Source organism: Rhagoletis zephyria, unplaced genomic scaffold, assembly GCF_001687245.7.
Source record: "Rhagoletis zephyria isolate East Lansing unplaced genomic scaffold, Rhagoletis_zephyria_1.1 Rzeph_scaffold_01589, whole genome shotgun sequence".
Lineage (NCBI taxonomy): Eukaryota > Metazoa > Arthropoda > Insecta > Diptera > Tephritidae > Rhagoletis > Rhagoletis zephyria.
The window spans coordinates 82,721-102,292 of NW_016158673.1; the positions used below are offsets into that span (position 1 = coordinate 82,721).

At 46.1% G+C, this 19,572-nt stretch overlaps 3 protein-coding genes across 3 annotated transcripts in view; 2 read left to right on the top strand and 1 right to left on the bottom strand.

The window, feature by feature from the left end:
- Nucleotides 1-19,572, bottom strand: part of swm (Zinc finger protein swm) — a 92,327-nt gene that overhangs the window by 61,390 nt on the left and 11,365 nt on the right. The gene's annotated exons all lie outside the window — the stretch shown is intronic.
- LOC108364548 (uncharacterized) lies at nt 6,430-8,852 on the top strand. Its single transcript, XM_017618272.1, has 2 exons — nt 6,430-7,030; nt 8,444-8,852. Exons 1-2 carry the CDS (start codon nt 6,443-6,445, stop codon nt 8,690-8,692), a joined length of 837 nt encoding a protein of 278 aa, XP_017473761.1. The 5' UTR covers nt 6,430-6,442; the 3' UTR covers nt 8,693-8,852.
- Nucleotides 17,908-19,432, top strand: LOC108364547 (uncharacterized). Its single transcript, XM_017618271.1, has 2 exons — nt 17,908-17,911; nt 18,290-19,432. The coding sequence occupies exon 2, from the start codon at nt 18,381-18,383 to the stop codon at nt 19,314-19,316; it is 936 nt and encodes a 311-aa protein (XP_017473760.1). The 5' UTR covers nt 17,908-17,911; nt 18,290-18,380; the 3' UTR covers nt 19,317-19,432.

The window sequence follows — 19,572 nt, forward strand, 5'->3', positions numbered from 1 at the left end:
CCGAGCTGTTATATGGCGCAGAAGCTTAGACAATGACAACATTCAATGAGGCGGCTCTTGAAGTATTCGAGAGAAAGATCTTACGGAAGATTTACAGGCTTCTGAGCGTGGGCGACGGGGATTACCTTAGACGATGGAACCATGAGTTGTATGAGATTTACAACGAAATGTACATAGTGCAGCGAATGAAAATATAGCGGCTCCGCTGGCTTAGACATGTGGTTCCAATAGGAACCGAAGTTCCTGGTGTGAAAGAATTCAATTCCCAATCCGCTGGTGGTAGCAGAGGAATAGGTAGCCCCTACTGCAATGGAGTGACCAAGTTGGCATAGAGAGAAATGACTGGCGTTTTTTGTCGAGCTGGCTTAGGCGGTTACAAAGCCAAAGTAGAAGAAGAATATGCAAATGATAAATGACGGAGTTTGGGGACCTTCTTCTTGGATGCGCCAGGAGGAACTAAGAAAATATTCCTTATCAGATAGATTCTGGCAACGGTTCGATCAAAAAATATTATTCCCTTAGCTATCGCTTCGTATGGAATTGCTGCGACATTGTTACCAGGTGGAAGCTTTGCCAAGTCAGCTCTTGAGCTGCCATTGAACATATAAATCATCCAAACTCCCACGTGCAATATTTCCAGAGCATCCGGTATGGAAAAAGTATTACAAAAATTTTAACTCATTGTTTGGGATGAGTATACCATGGCACATAAAAAATCGCTTGAGGTTCATGATCGATTGTTGCGAGATTTGCGTGGAAACGTTAAACCATTCGGGAATGCATTGATATTGCTCGAGGAGACTTTACGCAAACATTGTCTTTAGTTTCTCGATTAACACTAGCGGACGAGATAAATGCTTGCCTGAAATATGTAGTCAACATTGCGACAAGACGAACATACATACACAGCAGCCGAAGTATTCTCGCAACAATTACTGGACATTGGGAACGGAAAGCTTCCAACGTAGAACGCTCTACTCTTTTTGAGTGCGTATCAAAATAAGGATTCCAAATTACAGACGCATACTCCAGTTTCGATCTCACGAAAGCATTGTATACAATTTTTTTAGTATAGNCAAGTCAGCCACGCACTTCATATGCCTGATCTGAGAGGGGGAAAGAGAGAGAACGAGAGATATGCGGGCAGGCTGATGAAGCGGTAGCGCAAGATGTGACCGTTTCACCGTGTATTCATTGTGGGNAAGCCCGAGTCAAACACCACCCCAAAATCTTTAATTTTATTATAGGAGCTTATAGCGAAGTCTGAAATATGATAAGACGACTGCAGAGGTGAACATATTTTGTAATACCTCACAAAACAGCACTTATTAATATTTAGTTCTAGCTTATTTCGCTTACCCCAGTCGCAGAAGATATTTAACTCATCAGAGTTAGTTTTTACATATTTAAAAATTTTCAAATCATCCGCATATAANTCCCAATTAAACACGAGCGAAGTAGCTTTAAAAACAAGTGCATCTGTGTGAAAATACTTTGAAGGAGGGTTGCCACCTGTTAAAAAATTTAGCGCAATNGCGGACCTAATATGCTGCCTTAGGGAACGCCCGAAGTAGCAACATATGCATGAGACTTTACACTATCCACTGATACAAAGTTGACCCTGTTGACTAGATAGGATTTCAGCCAATCCAGAAACTTGGAGTGAAAGCCAAAACAGCGTAATATTACGTTCAAATTGGCCCCATTTAACTTGTTAAATGAAAAAGAACTTTTCGGAAAACACAATCGTCCACATTGAACACTTGGAGTTAACTTTGACGGTTGTTTGATTACCAATAAAAATTCTAAAAAAAATATTCAAATCAAGTTTTTGGGTTTCAATTTGTTTTGTGCGAATGTCTGCTTCATGATATTAACGCATACGGATTACTTAGAGACTTCAAAATGTTTAGATCCTATGCACTATTTATCTCTGCGTACGATGAGACCTNTATTCCGACGCATTGATAACCTTCTCCTCTTTTTTTTGAAGTGGGTTAAAAACTGCTGAAACAAATAACAAAATGATAAAGAGTAACGAAAACAAAAAACTATCACATGAAAGCTGTTTAAAAAATACTTAGTGAAAACTTAAAATTGTTGACACCATTCCCTAGCGTTATAAATCTGTTAACTTTTAATCAAAACAATTTCGTTGGGGTCGCCATAGCCTACTACGTATATTGCGAGTAAAGAAATTTTGAATAACATGAGATAATAATATTATGATTCTGATTATCANGACTTTACGCAAACATTGTCTTTAGTTTCTCGATTAACACTAGCGGACGAGATAAATGCTTGCCTGAAATATGTAGTCAACATTGCGACAAGACGAACATACATACACAGCAGCCGAAGTATTCTCGCAACAATTACTGGACATTGGGAACGGAAAGCTTCCAACGTAGAACGCTCTACTCTTTTTGAGTGCGTATCAAAATAAGGATTCCAAATTACAGACGCATACTCCAGTTTCGATCTCACGAAAGCATTGTATACAATTTTTTTAGTATAGGGATCTTTAAATTCAGAGCTATTCCTCTTTATGAAAGCCAGTGACGAGTATGCCTTGGGAATAATGTAGTTTAGGTGCTCAATGAACGTGAAGCCCGAGTCAAACACCACCCCAAAATCTTTAATTTTATTATAGGAGCTTATAGCGAAGTCTGAAATATGATAAGACGACTGCAGAGGTGAACATATTTTGTAATACCTCACAAAACAGCACTTATTAATATTTAGTTCTAGCTTATTTCGCTTACCCCAGTCGCAGAAGATATTTAACTCATCAGAGTTAGTTTTTACATATTTAAAAATTTTCAAATCATCCGCATATAAGAGGTGATTACATTGTTTGAAACAAGCACTGGCATCATTAATAAAAATTAAGAAAAGTAGCGGACCTAATATGCTGCCTTAGGGAACGCCCGAAGTAGCAACATATGCATGAGACTTTACACTATCCACTGATACAAAGTTGACCCTGTTGACTAGATAGGATTTCAGCCAATCCAGAAACTTGGAGTGAAAGCCAAAACAGCGTAATATTACGTTCAAATTGGCCCCATTTAACTTGTTAAATGAAAAAGAACTTTTCGGAAAACACAATCGTCCACATTGAACACTTGGAGTTAACTTTGACGGTTGTTTGATTACCAATAAAAATTCTAAAAAAAATATTCAAATCAAGTTTTTGGGTTTCAATTTGTTTTGTGCGAATGTCTGCTTCATGATATTAACGCATACGGATTACTTAGAGACTTCAAAATGTTTAGATCCTATGCACTATTTATCTCTGCGTACGATGAGACCTCATGGGAAATAACTTATTACCGCCTTTGCCTCTTTTTTGGCGGGCAGACATGCATACAATTTTGATATTTTTTGATATTTTTTGATAATTTTTAATTTTTAATATTTTTCAGAATATAAATTTTTTGAAAGTTGGCGTGTCAAATGAAAGCTTTTGGGTCTTTCTGATTGGCCGGAGCAGAAAGCTTTCTGATACAACTCTGCGCTGACTGGTTTTCAAACGAGTTAAATGATTTAACTGGTTCAATTTTCCAACAACAATTGCATGCGAATTAACTTGTTTATGAACATGTTTTATTCATTTAACTGGTTCAAGCCCATTTAACATGTTTAGCTCGTCAATTTGAACGTAGTATAACTTACACAATAGTAACCTATGACAAACTCTATCAAATGCTTTCGATATAACGGTGTATATAGTATCAACCTGGCATCCATCGACAGAAGAAGAGATGCAGTAATTTGAGAATACTGCTAGGTTGGTAACAGTTGAGCGTCCAGGATAAAACCATGTTGGGAAATAGATATAAACGGCTTAATTGCAAAGGTCATTTTAGTACTAACAGCTTTTTCAAACAATTTAGAAAAGTTAGTGAGTTTAGAAATAGGTCTGTAGTTGGAAATTTGGCATTTATCACCTGCTTTAAAAACAGGAGTAACAAAAGCTAATTTCCATTCATCCAAAAAAATGCCCAGTTTGAGAGACATGTTAAACAAAAGTGTAAGTGGTTCAGCGATTGGAGTAATGCATTGTTTGAGGAAAAATGCAGAAATTTCATGAGCATCAGCCTGCTTCGAATTACTAAGCTCATTAATCGAGCAAGATACGTCCTTCTCGGATAATTCCAAACCTCCAAAATCCAAGTAGGGTGTTAATTAGACCTTAAATATTCGAAAATGAGTTCGATGCATAGATACATACATAACTCGAAAATACGACTCTGCGTTCAACCGAAGAAAATGAATTCAAAATTTCAGTTGAGCGTGGAAAAGGCACCAATTTGGTAACGCGCACTTGCATGCGCATTTTTTCATTCGTGAAACTTAAATCAACTAAATTCTAAGCATCATACATATATTGTAAGGCAATACTTATCGCTCAACGAGATAGTGAAATAAATATTCATATAGCCAGGAAGGCTAGTTAAAATAAGTGTTTTATTTCGATACTTCGCTAGTTTTTCCGACATTAAAGTTTACCAAATTGCTTTCTCGTATAAGCATTGCCGTACCGGTTAAATTTATTTTATTGAAAAATATTAAAGGCAGCCATACTTTTGCTTGACGCTGTTCTTTTGGAATAACACTCGTCGCTTCAGTAGCATCTTTTCATCAGAATCGTAGCCAGCGTCACTGCTTCAGTAGCAGCAACAATCACAACAGTCGTCGCATCAGCAGCGCAGTCGGTTTCATTAGCCAATTTCACCATTCGCCACAATCGTAGGCAACGTCGCTGCTTCAGTAGCAGCAAGAGTCACAAGACTCGTCGCTTTAAGTAGCATCGTTTCATCAGAATCGTAGGCAACGTCGCTGCTTCAGTAGCAGGAAGAGTCACAAGACTCGTCGTTTCATCAGAACCGTAGGCAACGTCGCTGCTTCAGTAGCGCAGTTAGTTTGTCAGCCAGTGTCACCATTCGCTGCTTCAGTAGCAGCAGTCAGGTAGACTGCGTTTGCAGGCAGATTTTCAAGAATACATAATCTTCGTTTGCCAATAAGACCTGTTGCAGAAATAGTGGTCGTTTCGCCTTTTTGAAGATAACTGCCGAAATGCACACTAGAAATCAGGCAAAGAAGAACGTAGATAATGCAGAGAATGCGGAACGAAATAATGTAGAAGATATAGATGAAGAAACTGCAGATAATTCGGACAGCATAAACACAACACTGGTAGAAGGAAACACAATGGAAGCAAAGACAGAAGATTCTTCGAATGAGCAAATGTCAGCGTTATTGACAAGCATACATTTGTTGAAAGAAGCAGTCAGTGAGCTGAGTCGTGATAATAAGCAAATTCGTAGTGAACTTAGAATGTGCAATAACACCAACGCTGTTCGTGCATTAAATGAGCCTGTTCAAGGAAACGACGTCGCCGTCACAACTGCCACACGGCAGTTACACAGTCAAATGCATATGCAGCCGAAAACTACACAACACCGACATCAGTTTCAAATCGATATGTCATGGGGGATTTTAATGAATCACAGCCGCATCGAGTTGCACAGTATCCAGTACATCTACGCAATTTCATCAGCAGAGTACGACATCACCACCACAGTTTTGGCTACAGCCGCCCAATAACTCACAGGGAGTTGCACAGTATCCAGCTACATCTACGCAATTTTATCAGCAGAGTACGACATCATCACTTGAACTTGAACTTAGAATGTGCAATAACACCAACGCTGTTCGTGCATTAAATGAGCCTGTTCAAGGAAACGACGTCGCCGTCACAACTGCCACACGGCAGTTACACAGTCAAATGCATATGCAGCCGAAAACTACACAACACCGACATCAGTTTCAAATCGATATGTCATGGGGGATTTTAATGAATCACAGCCGCATCGAGTTGCACAGTATCCAGTACATCTACGCAATTTCATCAGCAGAGTACGACATCACCACCACAGTTTTGGCTACAGCCGCCCAATAACTCACAGGGAGTTGCACAGTATCCAGCTACATCTACGCAATTTTATCAGCAGAGTACGACATCATCACCACAGTTTTTGCCACAGCCGCCCAATAACTCACAGGGAGTTGCACAGTATCCAGCTTCAGCTACGCAATTTCATCAGCAGAGTACGACATCACCACCACAGTTTTTGCCACAGCCGCCCAATAACTTACAGAGAGGTATAATTTCATACGTCAACAGTTCAGTTGTGAAGTTATATCCATTGCCCAATTTCGATGGTAACCCGGAAGATTGGCCTCTGTTTAGAGCATGCTACTATGACACAACGAGAGAGTTTGGATACAACAATCGCCAAAATTTAATGAGATTACATAAAGCGTTGCAAGGAAACGCAAAACGTGTCGTTTCATCATTACTAGTTTTTCCAGACAATGTGTCACAAGTGATTGGGGAATTGCAATTTAATTTCGTTCGTTAGTTCGAGTGCAAATGCACAAGATTCAACAATTTCCTCTAATAGTCGAGAGTCGTGTTGATAAAATTGTTGGTTTTTTTTCAAATCTAGTACGGAACATTGTCGCCTTTTTGAAATCGCCTTTGAATTGTGAGCATCATTTGCTCAACCCGATGTTGTTAGAGGAATTAGTCCTAAAGTTACCGGCTTCAAAGCAATTTGAATGGAGTCGATGTGCAGCGGGGATGTTAGGGCATCCAACTATAGAGACATTTTCAAATTGGTTGGTTGATGGACCTCGAACAAGCATTACAGTTTATGCTATGCTCGACGAAGGGTCATCGATAACACTCCTCGAGGAAAGTATTGCGGACGAGCTCGGCATCAAAGGCCGTAGTACTTCACTCACCTTACAGTGGTACAATACAAAACAAATTAGTGAACAATTCCGTATACTGAATTTACAAATAAGTGGAGTTGATCATAAGACGTCATTCCAGTTGAAGAATGTACATACGATAAAACATTTAGATTTACCAACGCAATCTTTTGACCGAAATAATTATAGACACTTAAGCAATTTACCTATAGCCAGTTATTCAGCAATTAAACCGTCGTTATTGATTGGACTAGACACATTCCCAAGACAGCCGGTTCTACGTACCGGAATGACTCGGGTTTTACCCGACCAAAGGCTGTTGTTTCGGCTACCTAACCCCGCTTAGATCGGCGATACCCCTCAGTCATTGTTCGTCCATGGAGCAACTCCTTGCAGCCGGATTGCTCCGCATCCTTCTTCTCCGGGCGGGCGTAGAGCCCAACCCCGGACCAGAAACGTATTTCTGCTGTGTTTGCCAGAATCGACTCCACCCAAACTCCACTTCGGTTAGGTGCAACTCATGCAACGGATGGAGTCACCTAAGAATCTGCTCTGGTCTTAGGTCTCATCGGGAGTGGACCACAAGCTATGTGGCTCCCTGCTGCTCAAGCCAAACGGCACAATCAGCCTCCACGGCTACCCGCTCGCGCAACGCACCCAACACCCGAAGAGCCTGCTCGGCTCCGAGAAGCTCCTCTGGGCAGCAGCAAACCTCCCAACCGACGGCGAATAACCCGAAAATCCTCGGAGTTACCTTCGATAGCCTGCTTTCCTTCTCCACGCACACAACCGCAATTGTCAATAAAGTACAGAGCCGCAACAAGGCGCTCGCCGGCAGCACTTGGGGCAAAGACAAAGAAACGTTGCTGGCAACATACAAGGCAATTGGCCGGCCGGTTCTAAACTATGCTGCGCCAGTTTGGACGCCGGGGACTAGTTGGACGCAGTGGACGAAGCTACAGACTTGTCAGAACGCCGCACTCCGGACAGCGACTGGGTGCCTTCTGATGACGCCTGAGCACCACCTGCACAGCGAGGCCCAAGTGCTCCCCGTCAGGGAACACAACAAAATGCTCTGTAAGCAATTTCAGGTGGCGTGTCACAGAAGTGAACACCCTAACAGACCGTTGCTTCAGGAGGAGCGTCCGTCCAGGCACGTCAGGGGGCACCTATTCGTGTACAAGGACGCAGTCCAACAGTACGTAGACCAACCATTGGACCCGACGACATACAGACGAGCCATCAACGACATTCATAGAGAGTCAGTTACTACCTACCTCGACTCTCGACCTATGAATGCCGTAATACGAGCCCAATCACCACCTGTAGAAGAGACGGAGCTTCAACTGCCACGAGAGACCCGCGTTACCCTGGCTCAATTACGGTCTGGATACTGTAGCCGCCTTAACAGCTACCTGTCCAGACTCGACCCCAATATCCCCAATGAGTGCCCGGCATGTGGATAGTCCCCCCAACACCAACCACCTCTTTACATGCCAGCTCAATCCGACTCAACTAACACCCCTCTCCCTCTGGTCCGAACCCATCGAAACAGCTCGTTTCTTGGGCCTCCCGTTAGTTGAGCTTGACGACAATGATTGAACGTAGACCCGAAAAAGGCGGGGCTTAGTAGTGCCGCTACAACAACAACAACAACATTGGACTAGACAACAGCCAATTGAGTGCCACCAAAGAAATGGTTTGCTCTGGTCCAAATGAACCTATCGCCGTCACTACCAAGTTAGGTTGGGTTGCATATGGCCCTACGCACACCAGAGGTTGTTCTACATCTAACATTCTTCACATACGAAATCAATTTACAACACAACAGTTACAGCTCGTGCAAGAGTACACAGTATCGCCGTCCAGAAGCCAAATATTCCCCTTGAGTCAGAGGAAGATCTGAGAGCAAGAAAGATACTAGAGAAGACTACCAAAAATATTGGCCATCGTTACGAAGTGGGTTTGTTATGGCGTGAAGATAACGTCGAGCTACCTCAAAGCTACGAAATGGCAAAAAGAAGACTAATCAACGTCGAAAACAAAATGGCCAAAGATCCAGTTTATGCAAAAAACTATATCGCAGAAATTCGACGCAGCGGTATCCGTCTCAAATATTTCCTTGAATTCAGTACTGATGAAGGGCCCAGAACGTGCACAATCGTTGATGGCGATTATGGTAAAGTTTCGCCAGCGTCCAGTTGCAATCACTGGGGACATACAAGAGATGTTCTCTCAAGTAAAGATACGAGCAGAAGACAGACAGTCACAACGTTTTTTGTGGAGGCATGGAGACCAGTTACAACCAATCCAGGTGTATGTGATGACATCCATGATTTTTGGTGCAGCCTGCTCTCCTTGTTGTGCCGAATACACACACAATACGAGGTGTTAAAGCCGTAACTGAAAACACCTACGTGGATGATCTCGTAGCCAGTTACGATAGCAGCCAAGAAGCCAGTGAAGTTGTCAACGAAGCCATCACTATAAATGCGGCTGCGGAATTTCATTTGCGAAATTTCGTCTCTAACTGCAAGGAGCTACATAGCCAGTTGAATCGTGGGACACCTACGACACCTGACATTATCAACATGGAACGTCAGCCGAAGACCGACAAAGTGTTAGGGATGTACTGGAATTCCAGTGATGATGTTTTGGAATTCCATTTTAAATTTCACAAAATCCCACGTGACGTATTAGACTGTAAGCGTTTACCAACTAAGCGGGAATTGCTGGGGCTTGCCATGGCATATATGGCCGTTCGGTCTGCTTGCCGATGTCACCGTTGCAGTCAAGTTAATATTGCAAGAAACCTGGAAACAGCAAGTAGACTGGGATGATCCTTTACCTACAAATCGGCGGCCACAGTGGCTTGTATGGTGGCAAGCATTTCATAATGTAAGAAATTTTTCCGTACCAAGGTGTTTTTCTCCAAGTTTTTCTATCGCAGATGAGTTGCAACTACATATCTTAGTTGACGCGAGCGAAGCCGCATATGCCGCAGTGGCTTACGTGCGTATGAAGAAAGCAACCAATATTTTCCTCGCCTTCCTCGTAGCTAAGTCCAGATGTGCCCCTAAGCGATCAACAACTATACCAGGCTTGAACTGCAAGCTGCAGTTTTGGGCAGACGCCTTCGAACTTCGGTGGAGCAGTGTCTAGACCGAAGTGTGCACCATGTGACGTTTTGGTGTGATTCCAAAACGGTCTTGCTTTGGATCCGTTCCACGAAAAGGGATTTTAAGCAATTCGTCGCCAGCCGGATCTCAGAGATCCTTTCAAGCACCGAGCCTAGCCAATGGCGTTGGTTTCCGTCAGCAGCGAATGTGGCAGATGAAGCCACAAAAGTAAATTTAATACCAGCATATTCGGCAAATTCGCGATGGATAACAGGTCCATATTTTCTACGCGGCAATGAAGATTCATGGCCCGCAGAACCGCAACACTTGCACTCCGAGCTTCTGGATGAAGAAGAATGTAAAAAGATAGCTGTACTTGTAGTAAAACACGTCGATGTCATGAACATTTCCAAATATTCGAAATTTACGAAGCTGCTTCGAATATTTGCATGGATTTTACGCTTCATTAACAATGTTAAATCCAAAATTCGTCGTCAAGGTGAGCTTATGTCCGATGAATTGAAGCTCGCCGAGAATTACTTATGCCGTCAAGTACAATATGAAGTCTACAAAGCTGAAATCGATTTGCTACGAGATAATAAATGGCTGCCGAAAACCCACCATTTGTTTCAGTTAACACCAAAGCTAGATGCATTCGCAGTCCTCCGCATAAATGGTCGAATCGATGCCGCTTATTGCCTGCCAGATTCAGCGCGTCGCCCGATAATCATTCCACGTGACCATCATTTAGCTGTACTGATCATGGATCATTTTCACTGGAAAGCTCATCGTCAAAACAGCCGCCTTACTATTAATGAAATGCGACAGCGATACTGGATACCACGAGCTCATTCTCTGTTATCAACAGTGAAGAAGAAATGTCCAGTATGCATCCGCCAAAACTCCAAGCCAGCTGTGCCGCTTATGGGTCAACTACCACCTGCCCGTTTGACACCATACGTGCGCCCATTCTCATACACTGGCATTGATTATTGTGGCCCGTTCTTCGTAGACGTGGGTCGCCGCCGAGAAAAAAGATGGATAGCATTATTCACATGTTTGACGACTAGAGCCATTCATCTTGAGGTGGCCATAGACTTGTCCGCAGATGCGTTTATAATTTGTTTAAGAAACTTCGTCAATCGTCGCGGTGTTCCCGTCCGCATCAGAAGTGATAATGGCACTAATTTTATCGGAGCTCAACGAGAATTTAAGGAAGACCAACGACTTTTCGACTTCGATCAAATTCAAAGAGAAGTTTCTAAAGATGGTATCGAGTGGAATTTCAATTGTCCGGATGGAATCCGCAGGCGGATGTTGGGAACGCCTGGTACAATGTGTAAAACGAATATTACATCGAGTCTTAAAAGATGAAGCGCCACGTGTGGAAACTTTCCACAGTGTTTTGATAGAGGCTGAAAACATCATCTGCATCACACGTCTGCTCACTACGATGCACTCGACTCGAATTTTATCGCCACTACTATTCAATGTATACTCAGAGAAAATCTTCGAAGAAGCTACAAACAACAAAGATGTGGGCATTAAAATTAACCGAACATACGTAAATAATATCCGATATGCAGACGATGCAACACTAGTGACAAATAATCTCCACGATCTCCAAAGAATTATTGACAAAGCAGCAAATCATTTGGGCTAAATATAAACATTGACAAAACAAAATTCATTATAGTAAATAAGAGCAGTAAAGACTATTATAATGACAGACTAATAATAGACAATAAAAACATAGAAATGGTGGAAAAATATAAATACTTGGGGATCTGGCTAAACGACCGATGGGACCATGATTGCGAAATAAAAAGCTGGATTGAAGTAGCTATTAAGAAGCTACTGACAAATCGGGACGTGCCAATAAGGTTAAAGACGAGACTTCTTAAATGCTACGTATGGTCGACACTATTATATGGATGATAAGTTTGGACCCTGAGAGCCCCGAGTATAAACCGCCTGGAAGCATTCGAAATGTGGTGCTATAGGAAAATGCTAAGAATAAGTTGGACTGACAAGATATCTAATGACACTGTGACAACATGGCCCAAACTACCTGAGGCATACGAAAACATATTAAAACAAGTAATTTTTAGCAAAAACAAAACCGACTTAAAAAATATATATATATTTAAATATTTCATGACCCAATCATTGGATCTAAACCAAATTAGTATGGGACCACCTCTGAGACACTACCTTTCCGTTGCAATAAGAATTATCGGTTGACGTGGTCCAAAGTTATGCGGTAACACACATAAACAAAAAAAAAAAAATAAAAAATATTCCGACGAACTGATAACCTCCTCCTGTTTTGGAAGTCGGTTAAAAAGAAAAGTCGCATATTTCGGACATATAAGAGGAAGCAAATACGATCCTCCGCTAGGGCAGGCACCTTGTCGTTGGTGCGGGGGCTTAGCTGAATCATCAATCGGGACGCATCAGGAGGTGTCAGCACGCACGCATCAGCACCTCTCGGGTATGGTACGGGCGCGCTGCACTGCCCTGGTGCGACCCGCTGATGGACAGTGACCAAGAACTGCCACCCCCCCCTAATCCAGGGTGTAATGCGACACCGTGCCCATTGGAGGGTTTGCAGCCAGGGGGGTTAACAATCCGGCTGTATTATAACGGCGCCTTCCTGACACCGGGCCGCCTCAGGGAGTAACGGTGGCCTTACCGTGGCAAGGGGCGCTACCACGGCGGACGATATGAGATCCCCGCTATTATACTTAGACCACTGAACTTGCCTCGACAAGAAGGTGGTCGTACGAACAAGATGAAGAACCACAAAAAGAATAAAAACACAAACAAAAAACAAACAAAATGGCTGGATAGCCTGAAAGACTTAACGCCAGAAGAAGCCGAGCTGTTCGCAGAATACGCCCGAGACGATGACCGCCCCTCAACCAGTAGAGGCAGACCAGGCCAAACGAGAGGGCTACAGCCCCCCACCAATGCAGACAAGACGAGCACCAGCAAAAGCCTGAAGAACCCAGCAGAGGGTAAAGACCGGCGAAACACCGAGGTGAACAAAACCTGGTCCACTAACCAGCAACTGAGCCCACCTACCGTCGGCATGCGGCACATACCCGCCGAGAGAAGCGCTGACAAACAGCCTGCGGCAAGCGAGCCCTCACCAGCAAGCAAGAGAACGGGAGGACGCAGACGACCAAGAAGCGACTCAGATAGCAGCTCGGATGCCAACCTCACTGCTGGATCCCAACGGAAACGGCCAGCCCACCACCGAGACATCAACTACAGGAAACTGGCTGCCAAACATGCGGAAAAAGCGCCCCAACACGCCCGGGCCTATGACTTCCCGCACAAAGGGCTTGAGGGCAAAACGACCTCGCCCCACCGTGGTAATCAGCGTCAACTGCTCACGCACAGGAGCCTAGAGGGCAATACGACCTCGCCTCCCCTCAACACGCAGCACATGGTGTCCCAGCACTCAATGATTGGGGGCAGGCCGGCCTCAACATACCGCGACTTTCAGCAACAAGAAGACACGCGCGGAGGGCTAGAGGGCAGAAGAACCTCGCCCTACCGCGACCACCGCGACGAACAACGCCATCTGCCCACACACAGGAGGCTAGAGGGCAGTATGACCTCGCCTCCCCTCGCCATGCCGCAAATAGGATCTCAACCTCAACAATTGAGGAGCGAGGGCAGGCTGACGTCAACATATGGCGACAACCAGCTATGGGAAGACACGCGCGGAGGGCTGGAGGGCAGAACGACCTCGCCCTATCGCGACCATCATCGACGCGAAGACCCACGTAGAAAGCCAGAGGGTAGATTGAACTCCTCCCTTGGCGCAGCGCAGCTTTACGGAATTGATCGCAGGAGGCTTGAGGGCCAGATGACCTCGCCTTCGCACTCCCATCATCACTCCGAACCGCAGTCACGGTCTGCGTATGCAAGGAGACTCAACCGCAAGCACCCGGATGCCGACTCCGACAGCAGCTCAGATGGGCTTTGGACCATCGCAACACACCGCAAGCAACACAAACAGGCGGGTGGTAACAACAGGCTTGAGGGCAGGACAACCTCGCCAGCATATGCACGCGAGCATGGAACCTCATGGGGTAGGCTCGAGGGCATTAGAACCTCGCCTACACGAAATCAGCAACAACTGAACGCCAAACAGCGTCATATTGACAGCAGAGGATCCACGCCGCCTTGTGTCCACCACCTTGCGCACACCAGGGATATAAACAGTCGATCCCCCTCCCCACCTCGCCACACGCAACACAACCCTAACGAGGAGAATAGGCTTGAGGGCCGCAAGACCTCGCCTCAGCGCACGCACCAGCACACGAAGGGTGAGGGCAGGCCTAAGGGCCGAATGACCTCGCCACATCACACGCATCACCGCACGGACGAAAGAGACGGGCGCGAGGGCCGTAAGACCTCGCCCTCTCGCACTACACAACGCACAGCTGATGGAGGACGGACTGAGGGCCGCATGACCTCGCCCAACGCTCACACCGGTATACAAGCGAGCAGCGCAGACCAACAAGGGGAAAAAAGAGCACCCAAACGTCGGCGCGGACCAGCAGCCCCCGATCCAGGGAAACCAGGGGCACGAGACGACCCACGTAGAAGAGGTCTCAGCGGCGCTGGAGTAGCACGCTACCTTCGATACCTGGCAAGAGGCATGAGTCCTGACTCTGCGCGGAGCCGAGCCGCGAGACCGGTACAGCAAGAAGCCCCAGCTGCCAAAACCACCGGCAACCAACGTGTGCCAACAGCAACAAAAAGGCAACCTGCAAAGCGTAGAGGTCACCCGCCGGGGTCGCCTCTGAGAAACAGCGATCGGAGGAGGGGCCATAGACAAGACGAGCACGGAGCTGCTAACCAGAACCAGCAATCAAGTTACGCAGACGCAATGAGAGCAACAAGGATAGCGGTGCTACCCCAAGAGTACCCCGCCATGTCTCTCACTCCAGAGCAACTAACATCACTGCAGGACATCATTATGGATGAGGTTCTGAGGGGGTGGACCCGCCCACTTATTTTTACGGGCGTCTACTTCAGACCGGGCCTGCTATTGGTGGACTGCAGAGACGAGGCAACTGCCGAATGGCTGAGACAGACAGTACCGTCGCTCAATGGGTGGGAAGGGCCGGCGCTTTACACCAGGAGCGGAGATGACATACCACCAACCCATAATGTCACCATCTTCCTCCCATGGAGCATAGACAGGGGCCAGGACTATGCACTGGGTCTCCTGAGAGCTCAGAACGAGAGCCTCAACACATCACTCTGGAGAGTCATGGAGGCAAAAGTTGAGGACGGCTACCTACGGCTGAATGTGGCTGTCGATGAAGACTCCTTCTGTAGCATGAGACGGCAGAGTTTTAGGCTCAATTACAGGTACGGGAACGTCCTCGTCAAGCCATGGAAGCAGAGAATTCCTGGGGACGCTGCCCACACGACGCCAACAGGTGAGGCATCAACAGGCATGGCAATGGCCGTCGATGAGCAGTGCGTAGAAGGGCCTTCGACCTCCGCAGCTGCCTCATCGACAGCAATTGATAGAGACAAAACTGTCGACGAGCACCGCGTGGAAGGGCCTTTGACCTCCGCGGCTGCCACCGCGACGACGGAGACGACAGGACGGGCAGCTCAACAAAACGTGCCGTCGACCAGGGAGCTGGAGGAGCTGGCAGAAGGCTTGAACCTTCAAAGCCCTGGCAGAGAACTGGAGGACCTAACGCTCTCAGAGATAGACGAGCCGATGGTCCAGAGTAAAAAATGAGGACAACACCACGCCTTAGGATTGCCCAGATTAACCTCCACCACGCGGTAGCTGCATCTGCAGTCATCACAAAGAAGTTCACTTCGGAGGATCTGGGCATAGTCTTAGTCCAAGAGCCGTGGGTGTATAAAGGTCAGGTGAAGGGCCTGACGGAGAAATCTATCAAGGTAATCTGGGATTTGGCATGTGATAACCCAAGAGCCTGTGTTATGTTAAAGAAGGAGACTAATTACTTCTGCATTTCAGAGTTTTTAACGAGAGATCTGGTGGCTATCCAACTAACGGTAAATCTCCACGGACAAGCAAGAGAGGTAGTTTTTGCTTCGGCTTACTTCGCAGGGGATGCCGCCATACCACCGGAGGAAGTCAGAGGACTTGTAGAGTACAGCGAGAAACTGCGCCTTCCATTGGTTATTGGATGTGATGCCAACGCACATAATGTACAGTGGGGCAGCACTGACACCAATAAAAGGGGTGAGCTTCTACTTGACTTTATATTAAGTAAGGACCTTAGTATTTGCAATGTAGGTTATAAGCCCACTTTTGTAACTAGGGTAAGAGAGGAAGTTCTGGACGTTACTCTTGGGAACACCTGGGTGGATAATCTGATCTCGGACTGGAGGGTCTCCTCGGAGCCCACAATGTCGGATCATAGGATTATACAGTTTTCCCTAGAGATCTCCATGAATAGAGCCACGCCCAGTAGGAATCCTAGGAGGACCGACTGGAACAGCTATCACAGACTATTACAGGCAAACCTAACCACCACAAACGTAGAGAACAGGGCTAAGCGGTGGGTGGAATTGGAGGCGAAGGTCGGCAGCCTAAATGAGGCAATAACGGATGCCTATACATCAAGCTGCCGGCTGACTTCACCAAAAGGGCAGAATAGAAACCCATGGTGGAACTCCAACCTCTCAGGTCACCGGAAAGAGGTCAGAAAACTCTTTAACCGCGCGAAACGTACTGGGAATTGGGATGACTATTTGTCTGCCCTAACCACCTATAACAAAGCGATCCGCGAAGCCAAGAGAAACAGCTTTAGATTGTTCTGTGAAGGCATCACCTCCACCCCGGAGGCTGCCAGATTGCACAGAGCACTAGCTAGAGGTACAGGTGAAAATCATATGGCGTTAAAACTACCAGACGGCAGCTACACCAAAAGTGAGGAAGAGAGGGCCCTGGCCCTCCTGACAACACACTTCCCAGGAGCATTGACTCCGGTAGCAGAGGATAGTGATGAATACCATAAGCCGGCCTCGGAGGACTGGAAGACGGCAAAATGCCTATTCACCTGGTCGACCGTACGATGGGCCATCGATTCGTTTGAGCCCTATAAGACCCCTGGGGTGGACGGCTTATGGCCGATTTTACTCCAGAAAGAACTGGACCTGCTTACCCCGATTTTAATCAAAATCATGCGGGAAAGCCTGGCACTTGCGTATCTCCCAAAGTCGTGGAGGAGAGCCTGTGTCAAATTCATTCCTAAAATAGGCAAGAAAGACTACTCGCTGGCGAAATCTTTTCGCCCGATTAGTCTAACATCATTCCTTCTTAAGGCAATGGAGAAGATCATAGACAACCACATAAGGTCCACCACCCTGACATCATTGCCGTTGCATCATGGGCAACACGCCTATCGTGCAGGTAGATCGACGGATACAGCGCTGTTCCAGCTGTCATCTACCATACGGAATGCACTTGAGGGGGGGGAGGTAACACTTTGTGCATTTTTAGACATTGAAGGAGCCTTTGATAACACCTCACACGAGGCAGTAGATCGAGCTCTAGAGAGAAGGAACGTAGACATCCCGATCCGAAGATGGATCAGTACAATGCTGCGAACAAAACTGGCAGAGACCGTAGCTGACAATAAAATCATACAGTTGATGACGGTAAAAGGCTGCCCGCAGGGGGGCGTACTGTCGCCCCTGCTTTGGAGTATACTAGTAGACGAACTACTTGAGTTACTATCCAACAACGGCATTTTGTGCCAAGGATATGCGGACGACATAGTAATTATAGCGAGGGGCAAATTTGAAAGCACCCTCTGCGACATTGTACAAAGAGCACTTATCCTAACTAAAAGATGGTGTGGCACGGTGGGCCTTAACATAAACCCCGCCAAAACAGCCATTATTACTTTTACTAGGAGAAGAAACCTTCCAGGCATGCACCCTATAACATTAGGGGGCATAGAGATAGAAATATGTAATGAAGTTAAGTATCTAGGAGTCATCTTCGACAGCAAAATGCTATGGAATAAGCACACTGAGTACGCTGTAACAAAAGCCACACGAGCTTTAATGGTGTGCAGGAGACTGGCCGGCAAATCATGGGGGTGCAGCCCCTACATCCTACGATGGATGTACACAATGATTGTCAGGCCAATAGTTACATATGGAGCAGTGGCATGGTCCGAGCGGGCTGCCCTCCACACGGTAAGGGCGTCGCTTTCCAAGCTGCAGCGACTGGCGTGCACTTGTATAACAGGTGCCATGCGCACATGTCCCACTGCAGCCCTGGAGGTAATCTTGGACCTGTCGCCACTACACATAGTCATAGAACAAACCGCCAAAAAAGCCCTCCTAAACTTCATGAGGGAGGGCACTGGTAAAGGCAAGGTGATCTCGAGCAGACTCGGAGAGGAAATCAAAAGCAAGATTCCTATCTCCCAGCTCAATAGAGACGACATGGTTAGGCTAAGAACCTTCGAGAAAAAGTTTAGAACCGTACTAGGAAGCAAGGCAACCTGGAACGAGACAATGTTGGATAACACCTTTCGGCCCCATACCCAAAGGTGGTTCACAGATGGCTCCAAAACTGACGAAGGGATAGGGGCAGGAGTACATGGCCCCCAAGCCAATATCTCCATTCCCCTGGGGAAATATCCCAGTATCTTTCAGGCGGAGGTTTTTGCCATAGACATTTGTGCGGAGGTAATTCTGCAGAGACAACCGAGAAAACAGCACATTGTCATATGCAGCGACAGTCAGGCTGCACTGAGAGCCGTATCGTCGTGTGAAATTAATTCACGGTTGGTATGGGAATGTGTAAAGAGACTAAACGCCCTGGGGGAACTCAACACAGTACAGCTGATGTGGGTCCCGGGCCATACAGGCGTACAGGGCAACGAGGATGCTGACAAGCTCGCTAGGGAAGCAGCAGCCACTCGACCCATAGGACCAGAACCCTTCCTTGCAGTTGGTCCTCACACTATCAGGGAAGAGTTAAGAATAGAGGAACGAAACCTGATCAGAACACATTGGAAGAATACGCCTGGACTAAGGCAGGCGAAAGAACTTCTAGGAAGCTATAATCCCAGAAGATCCAGAGAACTAATTACACTCAACAAGACTAATTTAAGATTTATTACAGGACTGCTAACTGGTCACTGCAGGCTGCGGGCCCATATGCATACCTTAGGGATTAGCGCAGACGATTCCTGCCGCTATTGCGACAGGGTCCCAGAAACCCCGCGGCACATCATCTTAGAATGTGACGCGGTGTCGAGAAGAAGGCAAACACACTTGGGGAAGCTGTGGCCCGAGGCTTCAGACATTCACTCTCTACAGCCCTCGAAACTGCTCGGTTTCATCAGAGCACTGGGGCTGGACGAGGTGTTGTGATGAGCTCCGAGGGCACAATAGACCTAAGGTCGCAGTGCACATCCTCTAACAAATCTATCTATCTATCTAAGCAAATACGATTTGTAACAACTTCTGATACAAGGGAAAATCGAAGGACGAAGAGGAATTGGTAGAAGAACAAGTAATTTTTAACCGACTTCCAAAAAAGGAGGAGGTTATCAGTTCGGCGGAATATTTTTTTTTTTTTTTTATTTTAATGTATGTAACCGCATAACTTTGCACCACATCAACCGAT